This window comes from Trichechus manatus, unplaced genomic scaffold, assembly GCF_000243295.1.
Source record: "Trichechus manatus latirostris isolate Lorelei unplaced genomic scaffold, TriManLat1.0 scaffold00022, whole genome shotgun sequence".
Taxonomy (NCBI): Eukaryota; Metazoa; Chordata; class Mammalia; order Sirenia; family Trichechidae; genus Trichechus; species Trichechus manatus.
This window is the reverse complement of record NW_004443958.1, coordinates 11846039-11873722: the sequence shown is the minus strand read 5'-3', so window position 1 is coordinate 11873722 and position 27684 is coordinate 11846039. Positions and strand designations below refer to the sequence as shown.

The following is a 27684-nucleotide window of genomic DNA, read 5'->3' as shown; positions in this document are numbered from 1 at the left end:
GAAAGGTTGGCAGTTTGAATTCACCCAGCAGCTCTATGGATGAAAGACCTGGCAATCTGTATCTGTAACGATTACAGCCAAGAAAACCATATAGGGCATTTCTACTTTGTCACATGGGGTCGCTATGAGTCAGAATCAACTCAACAGCACCTAATAACAACACACCCAATACTGCCGAGATAGCAAAGCTGGTGTTCTGCCCAATACACATAGAGCTCATGTGCTTTGCTCAAGTTACACAGTGAGTCCAGAGCTGGGACCTCACTTGAGTGTGTGGACCACTCACAGAACATGCGCTATGGACTCAAATCACCTGGGTTAAATCCAGCTCTACTATTTACCAACTGGATAACCTTGAGGAAGTTGGCTAAATTTCCTGAACCTCGATTTTCTCATTTTAAAAATAATGATCATAATAACTATATAATAAAGCTCTATTAAGGAATAAGAGTAAGGTGACCCATACACCCTTATTTGTCTAGAAGAATACTGGTATATGCCCCTTGTGTCAGCTGAATTATTTTGAGTGTTCTCTTTCACTCTCAAAATGGCTCCTGTTTGGATAAACAATCATATGGTCATCCTAACCAGGAGAGATAATTGATGTGAAGGACCTAGTACATAGAAAGTTCTTAATAAAGTTTGTCTTCTCTTCCCTTCTGACTCCTAATCCAACCCTCTAGTCATTTTTTCTCAAACAGCTTCTTCTTGCCAGCTCTTCAAGGTAAATCCCCATCTATTGCTTCTGTGGGAAAACTGTGGGCTGTGTGGTTACTAATCGCTTTTAGACAAGGTCTTAGGCATATCATATGGATACTGAATTTTCTCAAAAGTCAAAGTTATTCCAAAACAGTTTGATAAATTATGAAAAGGAAAAAAATAAAAACACTGTGTTCTACACTGACTCCCAGGCAAAGGTTCTCAACCTTGCATTATTGACATTTGGGGCTGGATTGTTCTTTGTTATGGAAGTGCTGTCCTGTGAATTGTAGGATGTTTAGCAGCATCACTTGGCCTTTACCCACTAGATGCCAGCAGCGCCCACCCACCCCCAATTGTGACAACTAAAAATGTCTCTAGACTTTGCCAAATGTCCTTTGGGGGGTAGAATCACTCCTGGTTGAGAAGCATTGCTCTGGAGCACACAAGATTAACTTTTAGGAGAAAAGTCACATTCCTTGGGGTTGAACACTGCTAGTGGGGCCAGACTGCCTTGCCCACTACCTGCTCCATTCCTGGCTTATCCTTGTGGTACAGTGGCCTAGTTTCAATGTGTTCAGGAACCAGTCTGCACCCAACCTCCGGGATATCCTCCCAAGAGTGTAGAACCTTCAGGGCCAAGTGCTCATAGGACTCCACGATCTCATCTGCATGGAGGGGAGAAAAATGAAGACTCCTTAGATGTGTGTCCTGCAAGGAGATAGTGATGAGCTGCCAATGGATTTTTAATGACTGTCTTAAAGGTTAATTTAAACATACTGAGGAGCCAGGAAAGGAAAGAGGCAACAAAAGAGAAAAGGGAAAAAGAATGGATAGAGGTGGAGGTAGAGTGGTGGGAAGGGGAAAGAGATGGAAAGTGCAGAGAGAGGCAAGTGAGATGGGTCCACTAGTAGATTCCTCAGAATCTACAAAGCACAAGCTTGGTTTCAAGGTATTGGGCAGGAGATGTTTCCTGGAGATCTATCTTGTTTGCTAGTGCCATAGCACAAGAGGGGCCTGGGGAATCAGAGGTCGCCCTGAGGAAGGTGGTGGACTGGGCACAAGATGTGTTTATGCTGCCCTTTGAATGTCTCTTGTCTCATTATTTCCTGGGACTCCCTCCTGCCAATACTTGCTCCCTGGAAAGATTCTCTGATCTGTCATTTTACCAAAGCAGAGTATTCTGACTTGCCATCTTGATTTCAGAGGTTGTTTTGACCTCACCTTGCAGTTAATTCTCCAGAAAAACTCCACACTCTTTAGTACTCTTGCTCTCTCTCTCTCTCACCTTCTCGCTCCTTCCTTTCCTCTCTCCCTCATTCTGTCTGCCTATCTCTCACTGTCTCTCTCTCATTATTTCAATCTCTATCTCTGTGTCCAGGGACAAAAAAGAAATCTCCCAACAACAATCAGTAAAACTTGATACAAACACACAAGTAGTCAATGAACTAAATCTTTGTCAAAAAGTTTTAATCAGTCAGGACTTGATCTTCATGAAGATAATTTCAAATTTTTAGTGGGCAAAAAAATGAGAATTGTTTAATCATGAGGTATGTAATGTTGATCAAGGAGCTAAACTGACTTAGTAGAGTTTATGGTGGAAAATATTTGTCTCAACAGAAATTGATCGGTATGTCATTAACATACCATCTGAATATCCATAACTGCATACAAGAACCTTCAAATGGTTCTTGGGGTCAAAATAACAAGGAGAAAACAATCTTGGTGTCAAAGTGGTGGGATCAAAATAAGTACGTTAAAACATCTTATACCCTGTCCTTTACTGGGATTTTTGCATCATAAGCCCTGCCCCATATACCAAAACCAAAAAAAACCAAACCCATTGCTGTCAAGTCAATTCTGACTCACGGCGACCATGTAGGACAGAGTAGAACTGCCCCATAGAGTTTCCAAGGAGTGCCTGGTGGATTTGAACTGCCGACCTTTTGGTTAGCAGATGTAGCTCTTAACCACTACGCCACCAGGGTTTCCAAGCACCATATACAGTAAAGAAAATTTTAAGCACCAAATTGAGAGGGTGGCATTACAAAAATTGTACTGTACCTGTGAAGTAAAGTAAAGGTGGCTTTTTTTTCCTCATCCTAAATTTATGGGAAGCCTGTATGGTTTGTCCCAAGAAGCCTGTATGGCTTGTTCCTGACATGTAGCAAGACGCTCATATGAAAAAATCTGTTTCTTGGTGTTGAAGTGAAGTAAACTGGTATAACATTGATGGGGGTAATTTGGGTTGTGCCCAATTATACCAATTATATTTATATTGTATAGGGTTCATTTTAAAGCTATTGCTACCTCTGACGCAAAAATTCTACTCCTATGATCTATACTATAGAAGTATCGGAAATGTGCAAAAATACTTATAAGGAAATTCATGGTGGCATTAATTGTCACTACAAAAATGGATACAATTTAAATATCTAAAAATAGGAGATTGGTTAATTAAATAATGGCACAGCAAAAAAGTGGAACATTATTAATGATCTTTTCAAAGAACAAAGGATAATCCAGAAATAGCAGGGTACAAAACTGCATATGACACATATATATGTAGAAATGTGACCTATTACACACATACACACACACACCCCAAGTCTGTAAGGAAATATTTCAGCATGGTTATCTCTGAATTTTGAGAGTATGAGTGATTTTTATTATCCTCCTTACTTTTCCATATTTTCTGTGGCAAGCATGCATTACTTTTATAATTAGATGACCCACTCTCCCCTTCATGGATTGAATAATGTCCCCCAAAAATATGTGTCAACTTGGCTAGGCCATAATTCCCAATATTATGTGGTTGTCCTCCATTTTATGATCTGACATAGTTTTCCTATGTTTTATAAATCCTAATCTCTTCCTGTGGTTAATGAGGCAAGGTTAGGTTACGTTAAAGACGATTAGGGTGGGATGCAACACTCTTACTCAGGTCACAGCCCTGAGCTGATGCAAGGGGAGTTTCCCTGGGGTGTGGCCTGCATCACCTTTTATCTTACAAGAGATAAAAGGAGAGAGAAGCAAGCAGAGAGATGAGGGACCTCCTACCACCAAGAATGAAGAGCCAGGAGCAGAGTGTGTGCTTTGGACCTGGGGTCCCTGTGCTGAGAAGCTCCTAGACCAAGGGACAATTGATGACCAGAGCCTTCCCCCAGAGCCAACAGAAAGAGAAAGCCTTCCCCTGGGGCTGGCATCCTGAATTCGGGCTTCTAGCCTGCTAGACTGTGAGAGAATAAATTTCTGTTTGTTAAAGTCATCCACTTGTGGTATTTCTGTTATGGAAGCACTAGATAACTAAGACAGTCTGCTAGCCACAAATACTGCTAGAAGCCAGATTTTCAAAGAAAGAATAACATCAACAGGATGCTTTGTGAGGAGTTACCAGCGTCCTCTTCCGTGAAGGATGTTTTTCCAGAAAAGACCCGGTTTCCTATGTGTATTTTCCCAGGGCGAAAGTAGGGTCCATCCAGCTTGTTGTCTTTGCAGAGCTTGGTGAGGATTTCGGTGGGCTTGGATGTGTCTCTCCAGGCATTGTATCCTTCTCTGAAAGATAAAGGAAACACAGACCTGGTGAGGGCTGACTGCTCACTTGGAGAAGACTCACTCTGAGTTCTCCGTTGAAAGGGTTTCCCAGGCATGATATGCGTTGTCCACCAGATTTAACTTGCTGCACCAAACAGTTGGGACTAGCGTTTTTGTTTTAAATTCCTTTTCCTTTCTTCTGGATACTTGTCTAATCTAGTTAAATACCTCTGCACATGCACAGCTTACATGCAAGGTAGGACTTCTAAGTAGCTTGACATCTAAATCCTTTGCAGTCAGTTTTTCTCTGGTCCCTAGCAGGACAGCCATTCAGCTGCCGTTTATTCTAAGGGGAAAACCTAGCTCATCCTTACAATTTCTCTGCTTCTTTCTTTCCCTCTTCCCCTACCCCCACCTAAAAATCATATAGACTGACATCACAGGCAGAAAGTTTTGATGTGTTTTTTTTTTTCCCTCTAATCTGATTTTCCTGGTGGTGAGTGTCTAAATATTTCCAACTCCCTCTTCCATTAAAAAACTAGCTGTTTAGTTGAAAATTAACTTACAATGAAGTGCACTGAACAAAGTTTCTTCAAACCAGCCCTGTTGACGCAGAGCCTGTTTGAGTTATTAAAGCTGTGCCTTGCATGGCCTTCCTAGAACATGGACAATTGGGACATAGTATCCAGAGCCCTGAAGGCTGGATACCAAGCCTGGAACACCAACAATGTTTCCATGGGAAAAAGAACTCACGTCTCATACTGGCTCTGCAAGCCACAGATGGCTCTGTGTTTGCTATAGAAGCGATTTTCTAGGTCGATCTTGGTTTCACCAATGAGGTCATCCGTCCCAATCATGTCATGGTCGTAGATTAGGATGGAGAGCAGAGACTCCTTCGGGAACGTGGCCTGGATCTCAAATGACCTGCAACCCAAACAGAGGCTTCAGGAGTCAAACATGTTTGCCAACACAGGGAACCCTTCCCCACTTCGCTTTTTGGTAGCCTTCATAGGGAGGCTTGGTGGTGCAGTGGTTAAAGGCTACTGCTGCTAACCAAAAGGTTGGCAGTTTGAATCCCCCAGCTGCTCCTTGGAAACCCTATGGGGCAGTTCTACTCTGTCCTATAGGGTCGCTATGAGTCAGAATTGACTCGATGGCAACAGGTTTGGTTTTGGGTTTTTATGGTTCACAGGTCCCTGGGTGGTGCAAACAGTTTGCACTCGGCTACCAACTAGAAGTTTGACAGACTGAACCCACCCAGCAGCACTGCAGAAGAAAGGCCTGGCAATCTGCTCCTGTAAAGATCATAGCCAAGAAAACCCTATATTGCAGTTCTGCTCTGTAACATATGGGGTTGCCATGAGTCGGGAGCCAAATGGATGGCAGCAAAAAACAACACGGTTCATATGAAGAGAGCAGTGGTGGTTGAGTGGTAAAATTTTCGCCTTCCATGCAGGAAGTTGGGTTCAATTCCTGACAATGCACTTCAAGTACAGCCACCGCTCGTCTATCAGTGGAGACTTGAGTGTTGCTATGATGCTGAACAGGTTTCTGTGGAGCTTCTAGACTACTACAGACAAGGAATAAAGGCCTGGTGATCTACTTCTGAAAAATCAGCCAATGAAAACCCTGGATCACAACAGTCTGATCCTGTTGTGCATGAGGGCCATGAGCCAGGGGCCAAGTCAGGGGCTGACTCACAGCAGCTAACAACAACAGTTTATATGAGCTCACTAAATGCTCAGCAACTCAGTTAAGACTTGGTGGGCTTTTATTTGGTTTAGTTTTTCATTGAGACTCAATCAATTTTCAATTCCTTTGTCAATTTCCAATAGCCAATAATCTTCCCTCCCAGGGGCCATATCTTGCTGTCTTCATCTAGGGCGACAAGGTGATGGAGAGGAGACGTCTTGGGTTTTGGCGTCACAAAGGCAGATTTCCAATCTTTGTTTCAAATCTTCAGTTTCCTGGTTGTATAACTTTGGGACAGTTATTCAATTCCTCTCAGTCTCCTTATGCATAAATGGGAATAAATATGTCTTCTTTATAAGGTAGGATGGTGGTTAAATGCAATGTTGTTTATATAAAGCTCACATTTTACTGCCAGGCATTGAACCGGTGGCCAGTAAATCGCCATTCCTTTTCCCTTCCATTGTTGTTTCACCAGGGGATGCCAGCGGTGCTTATTTTAAGTGGAAACTCTACTGAGGATGGAAAACCATAACAACATAGACTTGCAGACTGAGCGCTGTCTCTACAAGCCCCTGAGCTCCTCGAGAGCAGGGACCTGCCTTTCCATCTCTGCATTATTGGAGCCTGTACTGCAGAAGGCAGACAACTTAATAAAGGTTTGCTTGAACCCTGGGGTTCTTAGAACTCAGCATATTCAATGCCTTCATCTTACAAATTAAAAAAAAACAACGCTATTACTGTCGAGTCAATTCTGACTCATAGCAACCCTGTAGGACAGAGTAGAACTGCCCCCATAGGGTTTCCAAAGCTGTAAATCTTTATGGAAGAAGACTGCCACATCTTTCTCCCACGAACCAGCTGGTGGGTTCCAACTGTTGACTGTCCAGTTAGCAGCCAAGTGCTTAACCACTACACCACCAGGGCTACCTTACAGATAAGGAAATGGAAATCCAGAGAAGTGTGCCTTGCCCAGGATCATAAAGCAGGCTGAACCGGGACGAGGTGCCAGTATCCTGCCTCCTTGTTTGGTGCTCTTTCCACCGTGCCACACCAACACAAGCTGTCTGAAGGAATAGCAGTGCAGTTGGATTTCCTGTGACCATACCAATGAGTTCCTACATTCGAGAGGATACCTGAGAATTCAATTCTGAGGGAAACCCAGAATTTTCGGGAAATGTCTCTCTGAAAACAGAGGCAAGGACACACCAGTGTTTCTCCTGCTGCCACCTCTAGTACTTCTGGATTCTGGCAGCTTGGGGACAGGGTGAGATGAGCTGGGCTGGGAACAGGGAACAAGAGAGGAGAAGGAAGGAGGGAGAACGTGGGCTCATGCTTTCCCGGCCCGTCTGGGTTGCTGTCCTCATGGTCAGATCCACTTTGTCCTGACACTCGGTCCCTACTGCTGCGGGTACAGCAGCCACCACATTGTCTGGAGCCAATTAGCCCTCCCCGAAGAGAACAGACAGACACTTGCTTGACAGCCCAGTGACTGTAACCGGCTGAGGCCAGGGCAGGGATACGGCTACGGGGGGGAAGAAATCCACGTGTCTTTCCATCCAGAGGCATAGGATTGCCTTCACTGGGCAATCCTACAGTTTGGACTCCAAACTGTAACTGATATTCTGGAGGCGTCTCATGAGGAAGCCCCCAGCGGCCGATCCTTGAGCTCTGCCATCTCCACGGCTGCCAACCAGCAAGGCCTTATTAAGTGCTTAACTGCCCCTGGCAACTGAGCAGAGGACGCGATTCTCTGGTCCGCTCCTCAAGCTGTGTGCTCACAGATGAACCTTCCCTGAATTTTAATGGACCTGTCATTAAGAGAGATGCCAAAAAGAGCCCACCATGGTTGGACTTGCAGCCACTCAGGGCAAACCTGGGCTTATACTGACTGTGTGCCAAGGAGATACGGCCTGGAGTTGTAGTGGCAGTTTGAGAAAAGAGAATGTATTGTGAAAGGAGCAGAAACTGAGTTTGGGAAAAGCATTCATCGTCTCCAAGCTTCAGAGCATGGATGTTGTCCCATTGTTCCTCGTTCATTCATTCATTTGACATTTATTATGCACGTACCAGGCGACAGGCACTGGAGTTATTAAAAACTGACTAACAAGATTTCCTACCCGTGGGGAAGGAAGATAAGAAAATGGTGAAGTAGGAGGTAGCAGGTGCTCAGACAGAGTTATGGGCACGGTGTTGTGAATACATCTGTCTGGGCAAAGAAGTAAGGAAGGTTTCACAGGGATGATACTTTAGCTTGAACATAGATAGGTGCTCTCCCTATTCCAGATGTATGTATGGGACTTCTGGTCTTAGCCATCTGACCCCAACCAGGTCAAGTTCTCTTATTATACATGTTCAAAGGACCATGCAGCTCACCTTTATAGTGATCATCTCACAAGCAATTTTATGTTTGTCTAATTTTTGGTGATACTTCACATACTTGGCTGCTAACCAAAAGGTTGGAGGTTTGAGTTTCCTCAGAGGTACCTTGGAACAAAGGCCTGGTGGTCTACTTTTGAAAAATCAGCCATTGGAAATTTTATGGAGCACAGTTCTCCTCTGACACACATGGGGTTGCCATGAGTCAGAATCAACTTGACATCAGCTGTCTTTTGCTTTGTTTTGTTTTTTGGTTTTTAATTTTTGGGTTAATGTCTGCCTCCTCCATGAGCCTGTAGGTTCCATGAAAGCGGGGCTTATGATACCTGTACTGTGACACATTCCTGACACATAGTCTGCCTAGTACCTGAATGACTGTCTGATTAGAAGAAGCAAGCCCTTGTAAACTAACCCCAGTTCCTGCTCCATCACGTTCCCCCTCTCCTCTGGACTCTGCACATGCTGTTCTCTGGGAACCTCGTCCTTCACCTACCCCAGACACGCCTAAGATGCTCAGGTGCCTTCCCATGTGTTCTCATGGGACCTACCACACTCTATCTCCACTGTCCATTTAGTCAATGTTCTCTTCGGTATTCGTAGAAGCCTTGAAGGTGTAGACCACTGAGCACAGTGCCTGACACATGGTGGATCCCAATAATTGTGAGGAATAAATAAATTTCTCCAGATGAACACGGAAAGGAAGGCTGTATCATGGTGGGGGCACAGCGAGGACAAAGGCTGGTAGGTGTGGATGAGCAGGGTGAGCCACAGGACTACTTTAACCATCCATAGACCATGTCCTCAGATCTCGTCATTTTTCTTTATGGTTAATTTTCAAGGCAATGGAGTTAACGGGAAACATTCCAGGAATCCATGAGAACACGAAGAACTGCCAAGGCCTGTAGCGCGTGTACCGCCTCAGGATGGTCCAGGGCAAGGGGTTCCATACATCCCACTGGCAACTAACTGCAGGCTCATTCATCCATTTGTTCATTCATTCATTCTTTCATTTATTCATTCGACAAATACTTATTTAGCACCTGCACTGTGCCAGGCTCTGTCCTTGCTGCTGAGGATCGCTGCTCTAAAGGAGCTTACGTTCCAGTGGGGGAAGCAGAGGCAGACAATGAGTGCAGAAACACATCGGTACACATCAGACGCTCTGAGGAAAAGTAAAGCAGGGCAACGACCCAGGGCATAAGGGGGTGGAGCCGGTGATGTCCTCATGGGAATACCAAGGCAGTGAGGTCCACGAAGAGAGATTCCCCCAGACACCGGCTCTGCCCCAAGAGCCCCCCGCCCTCCCCCGCTGGAGCACTGCGGGATTTAGGAGGCAATTTCATTCCTGAGTGACAATTAACTACACATCCAACCAAGTGTCCACAGATGGAGGCTTCCGGAAGAAGCCCTGCAATTCTAGAAGCAGGAGGGACTATTTCATCATTCTCTTCGCTTGTTTTCCACGGCCGTAAAACAGAGGCAATAAAACCAGTGGAAGTCACGCACTGTGGTGAAAATAGCTAAGCGCTTGACAAAATGAAGTGCTCGTTACATAGACGGCAGGTGATGATAAAGTTCGTCTCTGGGTGCGGGGGCACCCGAGTTAAGTTTCCCCGGCAGTAATGTTTTAATCACTCTCATTAATCTGAACAGGAGAGATCATTTATTTCCTCATTTCCTCAGGAGCAATAAAATATAAGAGGCTGGTGCTGAAAATGTCAGCCAGTCTAAAGAGATCACAAATATGTAAATGAATTTAAATGAGGCTGATGGAGATTTCTTCCCATGCACCTCATTACTCAGGAAAAAAATAAGTTAAATACACTTCAGATGTATCCATTGCTAAAATGACTATCAAGGGGGAGGAGGATGAAACTAATGCCTTTCAAGTACCTACTATGTGCTAGCATAGAGAATGTGCTAGCTGCTTTGCATGTTTCATTTTCCAAAGGATTCTGAGAGTCAGGTATCACTATTGCTGCTTTACCAATGAAGGAACCTGCGATCAGAGAGGTCAAGTCATCTCTGTAAGGTTACACAGCCTGTAGGCGGCAGAGACAAAGCGAAACCCAGATCTGCTTGACTCTAAAATTGATGGCAGTGAGGGCCACAAACTCAGACATCTTCAGGCCCAGGCAGGGAACATGAATGTGTGACAGCTTATTAGAAGACAAAATAGGGGTGGCAGGGTTGCCGTAAACGAGAAGGCCTAGCCCACCTAAGCATACACAAATACCGTGAGTTTAAAAACACTTTGCAAGAAAGCAAAACACAACTGAGGGACACAGTTGAACTTTTTGACCTCAAGGGTCACCTCAAACGAGGTGTGGGGCTATATGGTGGAAAAAAAACCCTTCGTAGGAAACAAATGACCAAATTTCTAGCCTTCCTCCTTCACATACAGCTGTGTGATCTTGACTAAGTTTCTTAATCTCTCTGTGCCTCAGCCACCTTCTCTGTAAAAAGGAAATCTCAACCTTCCCAAAAGCAGGAGACCAAAACCAATAACCCTTCAAAGTGCCTCTTAAAATCTAAGATCTAGGAAATTCTTATTGGAAAACCAGGGGCACAAAGATCATCATGTACCACCAAATTCCTGCGGGGACCAAGGAGAGAATTTAGCCCTCCCCCACAAATACAGGTTTGGTTGGCTGTTATCAAGAGAGAAGTCAGCATTTGACCTCCAGCCACCATTTACCCGGACTTGCACACGTGCACACACCAACCTGCCACATGAGCCCCAGAAACAGGGCAGCAGTAAACACAAAAAGGACGATATGGTGCAGCCCAGGTGGCCACTGACCTTCCAAACACTGGGTTCAGTTGTTTGGGGATGTATTTTTCCCGGTCTTTGATTTCGGTTTTGCCAAGCCTGATCACAACGTAGGGATCTGATTTCCCGTCTGAATCAGCTGGACTAAGATTAAAGGCCTGCGGGAGGGGAAGAAAGAAATTCCCTTTAGTCCAGGTTGGTTAGTCAGTGTTGGCTGCACACCGGAATCAACTAGGAGCTTTAAAAAATGCTGATGCCTGAGTACAGTACCCAGATAGGTTCATTTAATTGGCCCTGGGCAATGGGCTTTTTAATAGCTCCCTAGATGATTCTAGTGTTCAGCCAAGGTTAAGAACCACTGCTTTAGCCTCTCCATTTTGCTGTTAAAGTTGTCGGCTTTGCCCAAATTCAACTTCTTCTGGCGTCATTTCCCCAGTGAAAAGGAGCTCCCGATGAAGCAAGGGCACTGACTACATAAAACATGTGCAGTAGATTCTTGGTGAGTGGATAATAAGTAAGGGGACAAAGTCTTCCCCAGTCTCTGAAGTTCAAGGACACTTCTCCCTCTCCTTATTATTCATCCTCTCTATTTCTAGGTTCCCCAAACTGTATCCCAAGAACCTTCATTCTGAAGGGTTTTTTTTTGGGGGGAAAAATTGTTTTGGGGCATTCGGTTTTGGAAGTTGTTTTTAGGGTTTCACCGTTTAATTGGTTTTTTTGTTTTTCAAGGCTTTGAGGTTGTTATTCGGTTTTTTGATTTTCGGGGTTGGGGGAGGGGAATTGACCTTTTTTTGCACCTTTTTTTGACGTTTTTTGAGGCGTTGTTTTTTTTCTTGGGGATTGCTTTTTATTATCTCCTTGAATACAAGTTACCTCCATAACAAAACTTGAGAAGTCTAAACCACCTGTGGACGAGTGTTTAGTAATAGACTACCTGGCACCGTCAAGGATTCTTGACAAGCACTTCTAACATTTCAACTAGACTGTGACTTCCTTGAGAGTAGAGACTGTCCTTTTTATCACAGCATCCTTAGTGATTAGAACACACCTGGCACGTGGTGGTGGTGATGTTGACAGTGATGAGGGAACATGAGTACTGCATGATAGAAGGAGAACATTTAGTTCTCTCTTAGCATTAAAGAATACTTTATCCTTATTTTATGTTTTATTTAATTTATGTTTCTAAAAAAGGATGTAGGCAATTTAAGCAAAGAGTTAATATAAAAATAATATTGCTACAATTAAATAAGATTACAAAAATCACGTCCAAGGTTGGGAGATGGAAACAAACACATGAACCATAAACGTTCATGCAGTTGCTTTGATCGGACATCAGATTTGACCCTGAGCTTCCTGGTAACCAAGTCAAAAAGTTTTATAATTAAATTTCCTAATCTCATTATCGAAAAGGTAAAAACCTAGAGGAGATAAAATTTTTCTCAGAAATATATTCAAAATGAAATTTTTGACAAGAGTGCAGAGGTATGGCCACGAGGGAAGGATTTCACAGTGGCATCTTCCCTGTTCTACCCTGGCTCTGCCCTCTAACTGCCTTGCCTGCGAGCTTCCTGCTTCAGTCCTATTTGGTTTCTTTCCCAGCCAGCAGGCAAGCGCAGAGGACAAAGAAAGCTACACAGAGCAGTCCTAGATGCCTGGGAAGTATTTCCCCACCAGCCTGAATGAAAAGCCAGGAAGTGTCCATGTAGCTGACCCAACTCCATGCCCCTCGGAGTACACAAGGATGGCTTACCGCCACAATGTACACCCGTATCAGAACTTTGACTGGGTAGTTGGGCGGGATCCCTTGCTGAATTCTTAGTTGCCCACCGTCCTCGGTGTTGAAATCCTCAGGGCTTTTGTAGATGCAGAAGGAGCCCTGGAACCAAAAAGAGCAACCCATTGAAACAGGATAGTCACAGGTCTCACCAAAAACCATGCAGGGTACAGTGCTGGGAGAATGAGCAGAGGCTGTGTCCCAGCAGGACCTGGGCTGGCATTACACTTGCCAGCTGGATATCACTGGGCAAGTCACATAACCTGCTTGCATCTCAGCTTCTTCATGGTACCTTGATGACAGGTATATGAACACCTTCCACACAGGAGGGTCAGATGGGGTCTTGAAAGCCCTCTACACATGGGTGTTTTGCTAGTGCTTTCCCTCAATTATCTCATTCAACCCTGACCCCAGTACTCCTACTTCCAGATGCAGCAATGGAGGGTCAGGGAGGTTAAGTACACTGTTCAAGATCATGCAGCTAGTAAGTTTATAACTAGGATTCAGACTGGCAAAAGTACAGCACTCATAGTCTTTCCAACACACCACACGCATAGAAAGGACCCTGAACTACTACAGAGTAGGTTCATAGTAAATGTTAGCTACTGCTCTGTAACGCTGACACCGTAAATCTGCCAGAAGAAGGGTCTGTGTTGTTTGATTAGTTTAATTGTCCAATAGACAAGTTTGCATAAATCATACATTTGGGATATCAGGTATGGGAGGTGAGGGCGAGTCTGTTGGGGAAAGCAAAGTAAAATTCAGTGGTCCTTTCAGGTAACAAGCCAGTCTCCTTGTATTCCACCAGACTGAGCTCCAACCCATTTCACTGGCCACAGAAGAAAATATCTCAAAAGACTGGGGCTTGGTCTTGTGGGGTTCTAGAAAGGGTCTTGAGTAAGATGAAGGATTTTCCTTACACCTAGCCCACACCACAATCCCACTGACGGAGATGAGTAGTGTCTGACATTTATGGGCAGGGAGAGCCAAAGGAAAGGGCCAGCATTGGAGCCTACCTTAAACTTTCCTATGACTCGATCTCCATCAAGGCCTTGGTCCTCCTCCATAGACTTGCCTCTGAAGAGCTCAAAGGTTTTCACCCAGTCTTCAAAATTGTTGAATTCACTCTCAAGATCACCATTGTATATCTTTAGAGAGAAGGGAGAAGATTGTGTTAAGAGGGAGGAAGGCCCAGGAACGATTTAATGAGAAATACCACGATATTCCAAGTATTTGGAATAGCCTTGATATATACCCCTGGGAAAAAAATCTATGAGACCACTGTTAATGTATCTTTAGCAAAGAAAGACACATGATTGGTTCACCATTCCCAGCATACTCTGAAATTTGTAAAACTTTTTGATGAACTTTGAAATTCCAAGAAGCATAGTTAAACCAAAACGTTAAAAGTACGATATATGGATATAAATACTACTAGCCTTTTTATAACTAATTAACGCCATTGGTTATTGGCTATAGACTATAATATTTTTAAGAAATTAAAATTAATAAATGTTCATTAAGCATCTAATTATTAACATATATAAAGTGATAGAATATTTGTTTTTATTATACTGCATATAGGCATGAATTTTGCAAGCGGTAAATTGTGTCGTATCCACTTTAGAAATGTAAAACCAAATCGAGTTTTGGGTTTGGTAATATAATTAAATTACTTATTCAAATTTTCTAGTCAAATTACTTATCCAAATTGCTTATCTAGATGCACAATTTTCATATTCTTATTTTACATATCGTAAATATGCCTTTAGCTAATAGCCTCTGGCTAATGTTAAGATTGGTCTGACAGAGCTGACTTTATTTAGAGTTAAAACTCCTGCTATTTTGAGTGCATACATTTCTGCACAATGATGTCAAGCTCAAAGAGGTGAGCCAAGGGGAACACGGGACTGTAAATTCTCACACCGGAGCCAGGTTAAACAACTGTAAGTTATGTCTCTTCACAATACGAGGATGTAAAAAACAGAAAATTAGCGAGCTCCATTGTCTTTGCTTACAAGCTTGTTTTATTGCCATGAATTTCTGTGCATCAGTGATTATAATGAAGACAAAGTAAGTTGGTTCAAACAAGGGCATTACTAGAGTTGACAGCTAACTGAAAGGTTGGCAGTTCAAACCCAGCCAGCGGCTTCACGGGAGAAAGACCTGGTGATATGCTCCCATAAAAATTACAGACTAGAAAACACTATGAGGAAGTTCTACTCTGTCACAAGGGGTTGCCATGAGTCGGAATCTACTCAAGAGCACCCAACAACAGAGTTGACCAAAGCCCAAGCAGAACCCCAGGTTCTGAGCTGCCCACCCTACCCACGGCAGACATGACTTTGTCCACACACCTGCAACACCGCCAGGTTGGGGATTTCACCTTCTTTGTGTTGCTTCTTGAGCATTTTGTCTTTCTTCTTTGGGCCATCTTCTACATCTACCACCACCTGGTCTGTTTTTGTCTCTGTGGATATTCAGAGGAAATTGTTAGATGTCTCTTGGCTGTTGAGATTAGAAGGAGCAAAGCCAAGCTCTCTCTCCTTTCACTCTGGCGTGCGTCATGAACCTTCCTTTTAAAAAGAAATAGTAACATTTTGCCATAGGGTCGCTAGTGTAGTCCTGCAAACTGGGCACACATGTAGAAATGTAATAGGAAGGATCCTCTGGGCTGAGCAGTGTTGTGGCCTGTCCCAATATATGTAAGAGTTCATTAAACTAGGCACAGAAAGAGTAAGCGATTGCCCAAAGTCACCTAACTAGCAAAGAACATACCCAGTATGCGCTGACTCCAAAGCTTGTGGTTACACTCCCTCTCAGACCATATTCTGTTTAGGGACATGGGCAGTAGGTATATCCCCAACTGAGCAACATGTGGCTCAAAAACGTTAAAGGTCTTATACAAAGTCACATGAGCTTGTTGTTAGTTGCCATTGAGTCTCCGACTCATAGCAACCTTACATATAACAACAAAATGTTCCATCTTCATGACCATTGCTATGTGTGAGTCTATTGTTATAGCTATTACAGTGAGATTAGTCAATCATTTTTTACTGGCAGGCTCTGGAGTTAACCTGCCTGAGATGGGCTTCTAGCTCCACTCTTTTGTAGCTGTGTAACCTTGGTCAAGTTACTCGATCTCTTTGTACATCTGTTTCATCTTCTGGAAAATGAGGGTAATATTGCCTGCACCATGGGGCTGGTCTTACAATTCAAATGGCAATTATGAGTGGCCTGAAGAACTGACCTGGCTCTCATTTTCCTTCTTCTATCAGTGTCACCTGAAACAGCATGGGCTCCTTGGTTTACTGTTGTTTTTTGGCCAAGACCTACAGTTGGCTTGACTCTACTTTGCGGTCATTTCAAATCCCAAGCCTTTTCTGTGTGAGCTTCTGCCAAACTAGATCTATCCAATCCTTGTAAACTGAGTTTTGGAACCTGAATCCAGGCCTTTGCAGGCACTCCATTTAAAGTTTATCCTGTTGGTTTTGGCCTGTCCTCCCAGCGTGTTCCTATTTTTATTCTGCTGTTTCTGCATTCAGATTGTCAATGCAGGGACAGGAGCCAAGGGGTCAATTTCAGCACTGAACTGGATTCAGGAGATGTGGGATCTGGTCCCAAGCCAGCTCAAACCAGCCATGTGACCTTTTAAATCTTGCCATCTTCCTGAGAGTGTTTCCTCCATTGGGAAACACGAAGATTGAGCTCTGATAGACTGCCCATGTCTTCCATTTTATAAATTTCATACAAAAATGGCCCATTTTATGTCTAAGTGACCTCAGAACAACCACTTACCGGTATAGCCCTTTTTCTCGTTGGGATTACTCTCCTTTGCCTTTTGAGAAAAGAGGGAGATAAGATTACTGATGCTGCTATGCCTAATTTATTCATCTTGACTGCTGACCATTCTAACTCAATTATCCCAGCTCTCTGCAGTCCCAGAGGTGCCATTTTTAAAAAGAATTCAAAACAGTACCCCTCTCCCTTCCCAGACCCTCCAAATAAAAGCTCACTGCAAAGACCTGGAATCTAAACACTGTGAGCAAGGCCCAGCCCTAGAGAAGAAGGGTCCATACATCCTGGAAAAGAGCCACAAGCTGTAGCCTTCCTGGACCTCTGAGTGCAGGCTTCTCTCAGCCACTGGGAAAGAACCCCTCTTCTCTACTCTTTTGCCGTCTTTCCAAAGCATCACCGCAGCCATCATTATGAGTTCTACCTATTGGCACATTGGGTCGTTGAGTTGGTACCAGAGACTGGGTAGGGTAGCAGACAAAGGGTAAGCTCACCAGAATTGGTAGTGTTCATCACAGCAAAGGGAAAGAGGTTGGGGGGAGGGACTAATATTTGGTTTGTTCATTTAAGTCTGTCACAATACTTGTGAAATAGTGCTAGATGAAGAAACGATATGTAGTCTCTCCACACTAAGGAATCAGAAGAGTTTCTATTCAGTTAAATATGATAACTCTAATTTTCCTTTCCTTTTTCACTCAGAGATCTGAAGTGTTGCCAAATTCATTCACTGAGCTTTAGCCTGAATCCCCAGGCCCAGTCCCCACTGGTTCTCCAGTTTAAAGCTCAATCCCTTTCTTGTTGCTTGTGCATGAGGCCCTGCCTTGGCAGCCTGTCAGGTATCCCATTTTTCTAAGGCCAAGGCCTCTGTCTTTACTTAATGGTTTCCCATATTAACTTAGAATCCTGTTAGAGGCCTGGGGCCCTTTGACCTGGCTATCTCCAGGTGTACCTGAGGCCCCATCACTGATATCCACCTGTCCTGAGGGCCCGTTTCTCCTTCTGGGACCTCCCTGAGTCAGACTGGTGGACAGATCCTCCAGGTGCGGTGCTGGACTGAACTTGGGATTTTTAAATTCCAGGTCCCTGGTCCTGCCAGGCTTTTTGACCCTCTGCAATGAACAGAACCACACCTAACTACGGCCTATGCAGAAAGGAATTTAAAAATGAGGGTGGAGATAGGGAGGGCATATGGGATTTGGGGAAGTAGACACTGCTGTGTTTTCCTGTTACAGCCAGGGGACACTATACCTTCTGTGCTTTCTTCAGGGACGCGTAATACTTAGACCACCAGTCAATAACGTTTTCAGCAGACTCATCAGCTATGGTCCTCTTCTTTCTTTTAGTGGACCTCTGGGAAGGCTTCCTGGCATCCTGGCAAGAGACAAGGGATGGGTTATTGGCCAAGGCCTCATGGAGCCCCATGTTGGTGGCCAATTGGTTAGCTGGGGAAGAGAATACATAGGTGCCCATTGAAGCAGATGGAGGTATCTGTTGGTTTTGTGCCATCAGCTCTCTGTATCATTTCAGTAAATGGAAGTTTAACATTCCATTCATTCATTCAACAAACTTTTATCGAGCAGATGTCAGATATTGTGCTTTACTTTGGGGACGTTAGGAGAATTAGACACAATCCCGTATTGGAAGAGCTTACAATTCAGTAAAGAAGACAGGCATGTAACAAATAAGTGCCCAACTGCGTAACACATTGTGGTACTGTAGAAAGGGCAGTAGCGTCAGACAGAGCTGGGTGATAAATCATAGCACAGTATTAACTATAAACAATTAATATAATTTCTGTGATTCTCAGTTTCCTCAACTAATAGACAATACCTGCCTACTTCATTGTTGTGAGGATTGAGTGACATAATGTAGGCAAAGCCCTGTTAGCACGGTTTCCAATTTTAACAGGTACAAATAAATGGCACCTATAATATACATGGGAGCCCTGGTGGCACAGTGGTTAAGCATTCAGCTGCTAACCAAAAGGCTGGCAGTTTGAATCTACCAGCTGCTCCTTGGAGACCCTATGGGGCAGCTCTACTCTGTCCTATAGAGTCACTATGAGTTGGAATCAACTCAATGGCAACAGGTTAGGTTATAGTATACACGATGGGATGGGGTAGTAGCAGGCAGCAATACCCATATGGCAGAAATGAGGCATTTGAAAACAATTTCCAAGGCCAACTCTTCAGACAGGGATTGGACTGGACTGTGGGACATAAAGTGATACTCGTGAGGAGTGTGCCTCTCAGCTCAAGTAGATACAAGAGACTAAATGGGCAGCTTCTGTCCAGAGGTGAGATGGGAAGGCAGAGAGGGGTAGGAGCTGGTTGAATGGACATGGGGAATCGGGGTGGAAAGAAAGAGTGTGCTGTCACAGTAAGGGGAGAGCAATTAGGGTCACATAACAATGTATGTATAAATTTTTGTATGGGAGACTAACTTGAAATGTAAACTTCATTTAAACTACAACATTAAAAAAAAAAAAAAGGATGAGGCATTTGTGGGAGAAGACAGGCTACCTAGACAAGAGGCATCATGCACCCACCATCCGTTCACTCTCTAGGACATCTCTGAGCACCTACTATACGCCAGGCACTGAGCTGATTGCAGGGGTACAGAAGTGTCAACACATCTTCCCTGACCTGCTGCCCCCACAGTTTCGTGGGGCCAACAAACACCTAAACTGAGAATTCCAATATCAAGTGGCAGATGTAAAGCTGGTGGGACAGGGAGAACCTGGCGCGGGGTCACAGAGGGTCACGTTGAGAACAGATGAGATAGGAACAGCCTGAGCAATATCATTAATTTCTCTTCCTCTGCTTTTTATTTCAAGGAGCTCTGGTGGCACAATGATTAAGTGTTCGGCTGCTAAGAGGTCGGTGGTTTGAACCCACCAGCAGCTCGTTGGGGAAAGATGTGGCAGTCTGCTTCTGTAAAGATTACAGCCTTGGAAACCCTATGGGGCAGTTCTACGCTTTTCTATAGGGTTGCTATGAGTCGGAATTGACTTGACGGCAATGGCCTCTTTTTTGGTTTGTTTTTTGGTTTGGCTTTTTATTTCAGCCTTTAGCAGTTCCTTAGGACTTTCTTAAAACTACCTCCTCCTTTAATTTAATTGATTCGCCAGGATTTTGTATTCAAATTTATGACGTCGACACATTAATCATATCCTTGTTTATGTTTTTTTGCGTACTTGTCCGTCTCCCCTATCAGAGTCTCAGCTAACTGAGGACAAGGAGTCTGTCTACTCCTCTTTAGAATCCAGAAGACACAACCTTTTGGTCCCACATGACCTTGCACAAAGTAGGTTCAAAATATTTGTGGAATAGCCTCGGATGAAGAAACCATTGTCTTTCCAAGCTAAAAAATTCGGAAGAATTTCTGTTTAATTAAATATTGTCCTCACATTTGACTAACACTTTAATTTCATATACATTGATGTATCTGATCTTAACAATAGTGCTGTGAAGTGGATGTTAGTATCCCCATTTTACAGACGAGGACACTGATGCTCAGAAGTGTGAAGTTGCTTGCCTAAGCTCACACAGCGAGTAGGTAGGAGGATTAGTGTCTACAACATCCAATGCAAATGCTAACGAGCCTTGCAAATACGATGAGGGAATTACATTCTGACCTCAGTTTTTTCATCTTTGGGTGGTCTCGGGGCTGCAGACTTGAGTTCAGGCTCCAGGTTAAGGGATGAATCAGGGATGTCAACCAGGCTGGCCTGCTGAACCTGGGCAGAGTCAGGCACGACTGTGGGAGGCGGCTCAATATCCACATAGACGTGATATGTCGGGGGCTCCTGAGAGGAGCTGAGAGGCTGGAGGGGCCCAGTGGCTGTTAGTGAATCTGAAATATCTGAAATGATAGCAGTCAGGTCAGGCAACCAAGGCCACAGTATAGGGTAGTCATCTAAGGGCCCAATACAGGGAATTGGACAGATCTGGGTACAAATCCGGGAAGGTCCTAACATCTCCGAACCTCACTATCCTCATTTAGAAAATGACAGTGAGAATAGCCAGCTCACTGGGGAATTAAATAAGATCATGATGTAAGGTGTCTGGCACATAAAAGGTAATCAATAAGTGGTTGTACTTGTTATTTATCCCTCAGAATAATTTTAATCAATCATGGTCATCAGGACCATGTAAATCTAGCTTTAGGGCACAGGTCCCTTGTGTTGATTGCCTTCCCCCATGGGTTAACTCAGGGAGCCCTGGAGGCTCCAGAGGTCCGTGAACTCCCCAGGTGTAGGCAGAACTCTGGGCATGAGTCCATGTGCTTGGCAGGGATTTCATGAGATTCTTAACTGGGCTATGGATCCAATAAAAAGGTCACAACTGCCAAGGGTCTTCTTCACTTGAGTTTGAGCTGTGGAATTCAGGATACACAAGTATTCCCAGTCTGGGGCCTCCCTGGCTGTGATGGCCTCCAGAGTTTCTCTCCCCCAGTTGCTGACTTTTCAACAGCGAATTCAACCCAACAAATACTTATAGGCATCAGTTTCTATGCTGGGCACAGAGATGGAGAGATGAATGGACAGAATAGAAAGCTCAGAATAGGCCAGGATGCACAGCACCTTGATTTATGAGAAAGATGACAGTACAAACCAGTGGAGAAAGGAATGACTGGTCTGTAGACTCTTTGGAGAAACAACGGTGTCCTATATGGAAAAAAACACAGCCAGATCCCTAGCTTAAACCATATACAAATGCAGCTGGATTAAAGATCTAAATGTGAAATGTAAAACCATAAAGCTAATGGAATAAAATATAAGATCATATCTTTGTGGGGGTGAAAAAGGCTTTCTTAAACAAGACCTTCAAAAGTACAAACCATAAAGTTTAAAACACAGATGGATTTGATTCCAACAAAATTGAGGATTTCTGCTGAAAGATGAGTGACCGTAGACAAGGTTAGCACTAGAAAAAGATATAAGCAATATTTATAATCTATAGGGTGAGAACATCTAGAATAGGCAACGAACTCATGAATCAAACAGAAAATTAAGGAAAGACATAAAACATAGGCAAAGGATATGAACAGGCAAATCACAGAAGGGAAAATTAATATTGGCAGCAAACATGTGCAGAGTTGTGCAAACTTACTAGCAATCGAGAAATCCAAGCTAATTTAAAAAAGAGATGCAACTTTATACCCATCAGAGTGGCAAAACCCAAAAATCAAACCAAAACAAAACCCCAGAAAGTTGGATACTAGCAGGTGCTGTTGAAGGAGAGGAAGATGGGGCTGTGAATGCACCGCTGGTAGGAGTGGAGACTGGTTAGGCTGGTGCAGACTCGTGTAGACTGGTGAACCCATTGCTGTCGAGTCTATTCTGACTCATAGTGACCCCGTAGGACAGAGTAGAACTGCCCCATAGGGTTTCCAAGGCTGTAAATCTTTACGGAAGCAGACTGCCACATCTTTCTCTTGCGTTGCGGCTGGTAGGGTCCAACCATCAACCTTTTGGTTAGCTGCTGAGCACCTAACCACTGCATTATGCAGACTGGTGTAACCTGGTAGAGCCATCTGGAGTGCCCTTTGGCAATACTTAATACAGATTCCCTGTGACCCAGCAGTCTCACCCTTGGGTGTATATTCTGGAGAAATTCCCACACAGGATGCTAGTTCAGGGAACACACGCAAGGATATTCATCACAATATTGGGGAGTTGGAGACAACCTATGGCCCGACACTAGGGGAAAAGGAAAATAAACAGCAGAGGCAGCAGGTAGTGGTAAGAAGCTAATGTACACACAGCAATATGGATAGATCTTACAACATAAGCATTGAACGAGAAAGAATAAGAAACTAAATGAAGATTATAGCACAACATCAGTTATGTAAATTAAAGACACACTCACACATTTCATAAGGATTGGCAGTGTGGGGCCCAGACTGTAAGGAGCAGACCGAGAGTAGAGATAAGGAAAAAGGCATGATGGGAAGTTGACTATAACGAGAAGATGCCTTGAACAGCCCAGGGATGACTGTACCGCAGAAACTAAGAAAGGCAATTAACTCTGCACCTGACATCCAAAGTGAGCCCCAGTGAAACACCATGAGGCACTAGGCAAAGTCACAAGGCAGATTCAAGGAAGGCTTCTCAGGAGTTGATCCTGATGTGAGTCTTAAGGTAAGAGTTTGGCACTAAAGAAGGCAGAAGGGATCGCAGAAGCAAATTCTTCAGGAAGATCACTGTTGGGAGTGGGGGGTGGCATCTCCTTCGTGCCAGGTCCTGTAGTAGGCACTGTGTGGGCACCACTGCTTTATAGTCTGCAGCCCAGAATCTAGGAGCACTTCCTACCTTGCCCAACTTGGGCTCCGTCCACCTGCGAGATGAGGGCAGGGGGATCCCTGGATTTGCACAAAAACTGCTTCAGGCAATTGACAGTGTAAGTGCCCACCAGGGTGCTCCTCCCAAAAGCTCTCCAGTCCACCACGCAGATGCTCAGGGGCGGATGCAGAAGCTCGTTCTCAGGCAGCTCCTGGGGAGAGAGGGCAGCACTCAGCAAGGGTTGCGGGAAGGAAGCATGGGCCCTGCCTGGGGTAGGCCTGGTGGCTGAGGCCCTGCTGCTCTGTCTGTGAGACAGGACCAAAGTCGGCCAGCACCCACGCTCCCTCAGTCCCTGCTTGCCATTCTATCCCTCCAGGCCACACTTGCTGCTTGTCTACATTGTCTTCTGGGCCCAAGGAGTAGCTACCTAAAATATGAGGGAGTCTCTGGGTGGCATACACGGTTAAGCGCTCGACAACTAGACAAAAGGTTGGCGGTTCGAACCTACCCAGAGGCACCTTGGAAGAAAACCCTGGTGATTTGCTTCAAAAAGGTCACAGCCTTGAAAATGTTCTGGAGCTGTTCTACTCTGCACAAGTGTGGTCGCCATGAGTCAGAGTCGACTTGATGGCAACTAACTACAACATCAGGGATGTCTTCCTAACACTTCATCCCAGGTTTAAATTTCAAAACCACACACTTCCATATTCTCTATGGCCGTAGTTTCCAGTCTTCTTATCTCTTCATTATTTACTAGCAGAACTCTCGCCTCCAACAAAAGTCTAACCAGGCCCAACGTGTGAAACAATGAAGTCCGGTACGAAAGGTTTGCAAACACTGCACATTCTTTCATTCTAGTCTTTCTAGAATCATGTGTCCATTGGAGCTCACTGGGTTGGACAAAGCAAACTTTTTCTTCATAGTTTGTTTCAAATTAGAGCACAGAAAGTATTGCAAGGGAATGTTGAAATGTTGAAATAAACAAAAAGCATGGGGGTCAAAAAACATCACTTTAGAAGCGTAAGTTCACCTGTAAACTACTGACGTGCTCAGTACAAACAATTTTTTAAAATCTAACCATTAAAATCAGTCTTGTTAGGATATCTTCTAAGCCAGTGGTTCTCCAATGTTAGCGTGTATCAGAATCCCCTGGAGAAATTGTTAAACCAGAGATTCCTGGCCTCATATCCAACAGTTTCTGATTCAGTAGGATTGGCATGCTGTTGCTGTGTGCTGTTGAGTCTATTCTGACTCATAGTGGCCCTATAGGATAGAGTTTAGAACTTCCCCATAGAGTTTCCTGGGCTGTAATCTTTACAGAAGGAGATCACAGGATCTTTTCTCCCAGAGCAGCTGGTGAGTTTGAATCACAGCCAAGCGCTTAACCATTGCACCACCAAGGGCTCTTTAAGACTGGCATAGTGTCTGAGAATTTGCATTTCTAACAAGTTCCCAGGTGATGCTGATGCTAGGACCACCACTCACTGGTCTACACAACACTTAGTCAACTTGCTTTGATTTACTGTATAATCTGCACTTGAAATCTTTAAAAAAACAAACCAAACTACAAAAACAAAAATCTATCTTATCCCATTCTGAATTCTGGCTTTTCACTAAGTTAGACTGCTCTTTCTTGTAGACATCTGAAGCTCCAGCATAACTCCCCACGCCAAGTTACTGAACTAGTGGCCCCATCTGGGAAAGGGGCAGGTCAAGAGCAGGCGGGAGGTGGAGAGGCTCGCACCACTTCAAAGGTGTCTGCCTGGACGCTGAAGTTGGGGTTGTTCTTGTAGCTCTGGATCACGCAGGACTTGACTCCTTTCCCCCCACACTCGATGAGAACCTGAGGCCGATCCACTGAGAGAAGCTGCACCTTCTTCATTTCTCGGACTCCCCAGAAGAGAACCTGAGGAGAGGACCAGCAGAGGCATCACTCAAAGACCCAAGGAGAGCCAGCATGAGTGCCCAGGCCTTGGGGTGGAAGTCAGACATCTTCCTGGAGACTGAACAGTGTTCTTCCAGGAAAGAGCTGGGCAGCGCCATGGGGGCTCTGTTTGGTCATGAGCGAGCTAGGAGGTGTTTAGCTCTAGGTTTCTGCCCATCCCTTGGTGCCCCTCATACAAAGAAGGCAGGTCTGCTGTCCTTTAATCCCAAAGAACAACTCGATTCTTCCTTGCCCCATACCTCCACTCTGTATTTACTCAGCACGGGCCGAATGTTGGCAGGAACCGGGTAGATCTGGGTGACGTCAGGTGGGTCAACGGGAGGGAGCCCTTGCAGCCCAGATGGAGGGACCTACCACACAAACAAGTGCTGGTTAGAAGTTTGGAGAGCAGAAGCCTGGAAGACTAACAGTCCTGCAATTGTCTTTTCAGTAAGCTGTTCACTGTTTCGTTAACAACGACCACGCACTTCACCACATTTAATTATTTATTAATGGGAAAAGGCATTAATTTGCAAGGATAATCAACATTTATTGAATATTTATGCACCAAGAGGTTAATAAGACATGGCTTTCAGTCAGCTCACAGGACAGAGAGGAGAGAAAAAGACATATGGATAAACCCTCAAACTTGATAAGATTTCGGAGGAACTACAGCAGTGGAATGGGGAAGGATCTCTGGTTGATACTGAACTTTGAGCCTCAACTGTTCTCCTACTTCCAGCTTCTCAAGATTCCCAGAAAAGCCATAATGCCGGCTACAAAAGAGATTCATATTAAACCACAGCAGAGACTACATCTTAATCAGTGAAACAGAAAATGAAGTCTTTTGAAGGTGGAACTCTGAGATGAAATAGTATTATTTCTTGTGCATTTTTGATTAATGGAACTGCAGGAGGGCAATCATGGTACTTTACTGAACTCTCACACAAAGGATTTAGTTCTACTAAGAAAAGGATCATTCTCACTGTTTATGTCAGCCCTCACTGCCTTCAAGACCTGGCTTGAGACAACGTCTTTCAAGATGCCATCTTGGATTTGGCCCTGGCCACTGTGGCTAGTCCCCTGCCCAAAGGTCCTGTGAGTGCAGTGCACCCTCTGCAGAGACTTAGCGAAGAGGCCAGTGATGAGTCAGGAAACCGGGCTCCACTGTGTGACCCGGCACAAAACCAGCCTTTGAGCCTCGGGTCTCAGATGCCGCACCAAAACCGAAACACCAAACTCACTGCTGTTGAGTCCATTCCGATTCTTGGCGACCCCATACATTGCAGAGTAGAACTGCTCCATACGCCAGACACCCTGTTAACTCAGAACTGAAACCACTCCTGAAGTCCACCTTTCAGCCAAAGATTAGACAGGCCTATAAAACAAAGGGTAACACAAGTGAGGAATGTGCTTCTTAGTTTAATCAAGTATATGAGCTCAAATGGGCAACTCCTGCCCAAAGGCAAGACGAGAAGGCAGGAAGGGACAGGAAAACTGGATGAATGGACACGGGGAACCCAGGTAGGAAAGGGAGAGAGTGCTGAAACATTGTGGGGATTGCAACCAATGTCACAAAAAAAAATCTGCGTGTAAATTTTTGAATAAGAAACTACTTTGCACTGTAAACTTTCACCTAATGCACAATAAAATTTAAAAAAAAAAAAAAAGAACTGCTTCATGGGGTTTTCTTGGCTGTAATCTTTATGGAAGGAGAAGACCAGGCCTTTCTTCCGTGGCACTGTTGAGTGGGTCCGAACCGTCAATCTTTCACTTAGTAGTTGAGTGCAAACTGTTTGCTCCACCCAGGGGTCTTGATATTGGACAAGATAATCCCTACATCCCCTCAGGAGCAGGATGCTCTATTAAACATTGCTTTGGAGCAGGCCATTCTCCTCGCTGGGGTTATTTGTCTGTCTGAACAATTTACACAGAGACTTGGCCTAGAAGAAGGCTTTGTTGACTTATTTTCATTCTCAAAGCCCCTCAAGCAATGCTCCAGATACAGTGGGCTCTTGATAAATGTTTACTGACTGACAGATACATTAGCTCCATATGCTAGAAAAAGCCTAATTGCTCATCAAAACCTGCCAAGTGCAAACATATCACCCTTGTCTGTCACAGACATAGTCTACTTGGCAACGGCAGCTGTGGGTAAGCTAATTAGAAGAAAGCTCAGAAAGGAAGAGAGAGTAGACATCGCAAATGCCAAGTAAGCTAGAGATAATGAAGCTGCAGAACAAACCAGATCAGATAAAGGAGCTGAGAAGGGATGAGGGTGCATACCCAACACCGCCTGAAGCAAAGAGTTGAGCAATTCAGCCTGTGAAACCCTGCCTCATTGAGAAAGCAAATTCCCCCTCTGGCTCCAAAGATAAAGCCACAAACAGCTGCCACATGGCACAGGAGAGACAGCCTCTGGGCGTACTTTTTAAAAAGCACCATACCTTTCCTTATCCTGGGGCTGCCAGAGTGTCGGCCTGGGAAGTGCCCTGAAAAGCCTTTGCTCCCTGAGTGCCTGAAAGAAGCCCTGAAGAGTCCAACACAGCCCCTGCAGGGTCCTACAGCACAGAGGAGACTGGGCAACTATGCTCCCAGCCAAGATTAAGCATTTTTCACAGTGGAATGGGTCAACTGCTGGCCTATAAAACCACATCGTGTTCAATTACTCAGGTATACCTGTTGCTGTCCAGTTGATTCTGACTCATAGCAACCCTACAGGACAGAGTAGAATTGCCCCATAGGGTTTCCAAGGCTGTAATCTTTACGGAAGCACGCTGCCACAGCTTTCTCCTGTGGAGTGGATGGTGGGTTCCAACGGCTGAATTTTC

At 44.5% G+C, this 27684-nt stretch overlaps 1 protein-coding gene across 1 annotated transcript in view; it reads right to left on the bottom strand.

Annotated features, from left to right (window-relative positions):
- Positions 1 to 27684, bottom strand: part of FER1L6 (fer-1 like family member 6) — a 120591-nt gene that overhangs the window by 24271 nt on the left and 68636 nt on the right. The window contains exons 22-34 of the mRNA XM_004372991.1: positions 25114 to 25224; positions 24674 to 24835; positions 22960 to 23140; positions 20281 to 20507; positions 17892 to 18014; positions 16647 to 16686; positions 15206 to 15318; positions 13865 to 13996; positions 12825 to 12950; positions 11105 to 11232; positions 4987 to 5157; positions 4094 to 4254; positions 1225 to 1367 (exon numbers count right to left, since the gene is read on the bottom strand). Of these exons, the coding sequence (XP_004373048.1) occupies positions 1225 to 1367; positions 4094 to 4254; positions 4987 to 5157; positions 11105 to 11232; positions 12825 to 12950; positions 13865 to 13996; positions 15206 to 15318; positions 16647 to 16686; positions 17892 to 18014; positions 20281 to 20507; positions 22960 to 23140; positions 24674 to 24835; positions 25114 to 25224 (1818 nt within the window). The remainder of the gene's footprint in view (positions 1 to 1224; positions 1368 to 4093; positions 4255 to 4986; positions 5158 to 11104; positions 11233 to 12824; positions 12951 to 13864; positions 13997 to 15205; positions 15319 to 16646; positions 16687 to 17891; positions 18015 to 20280; positions 20508 to 22959; positions 23141 to 24673; positions 24836 to 25113; positions 25225 to 27684) is intronic.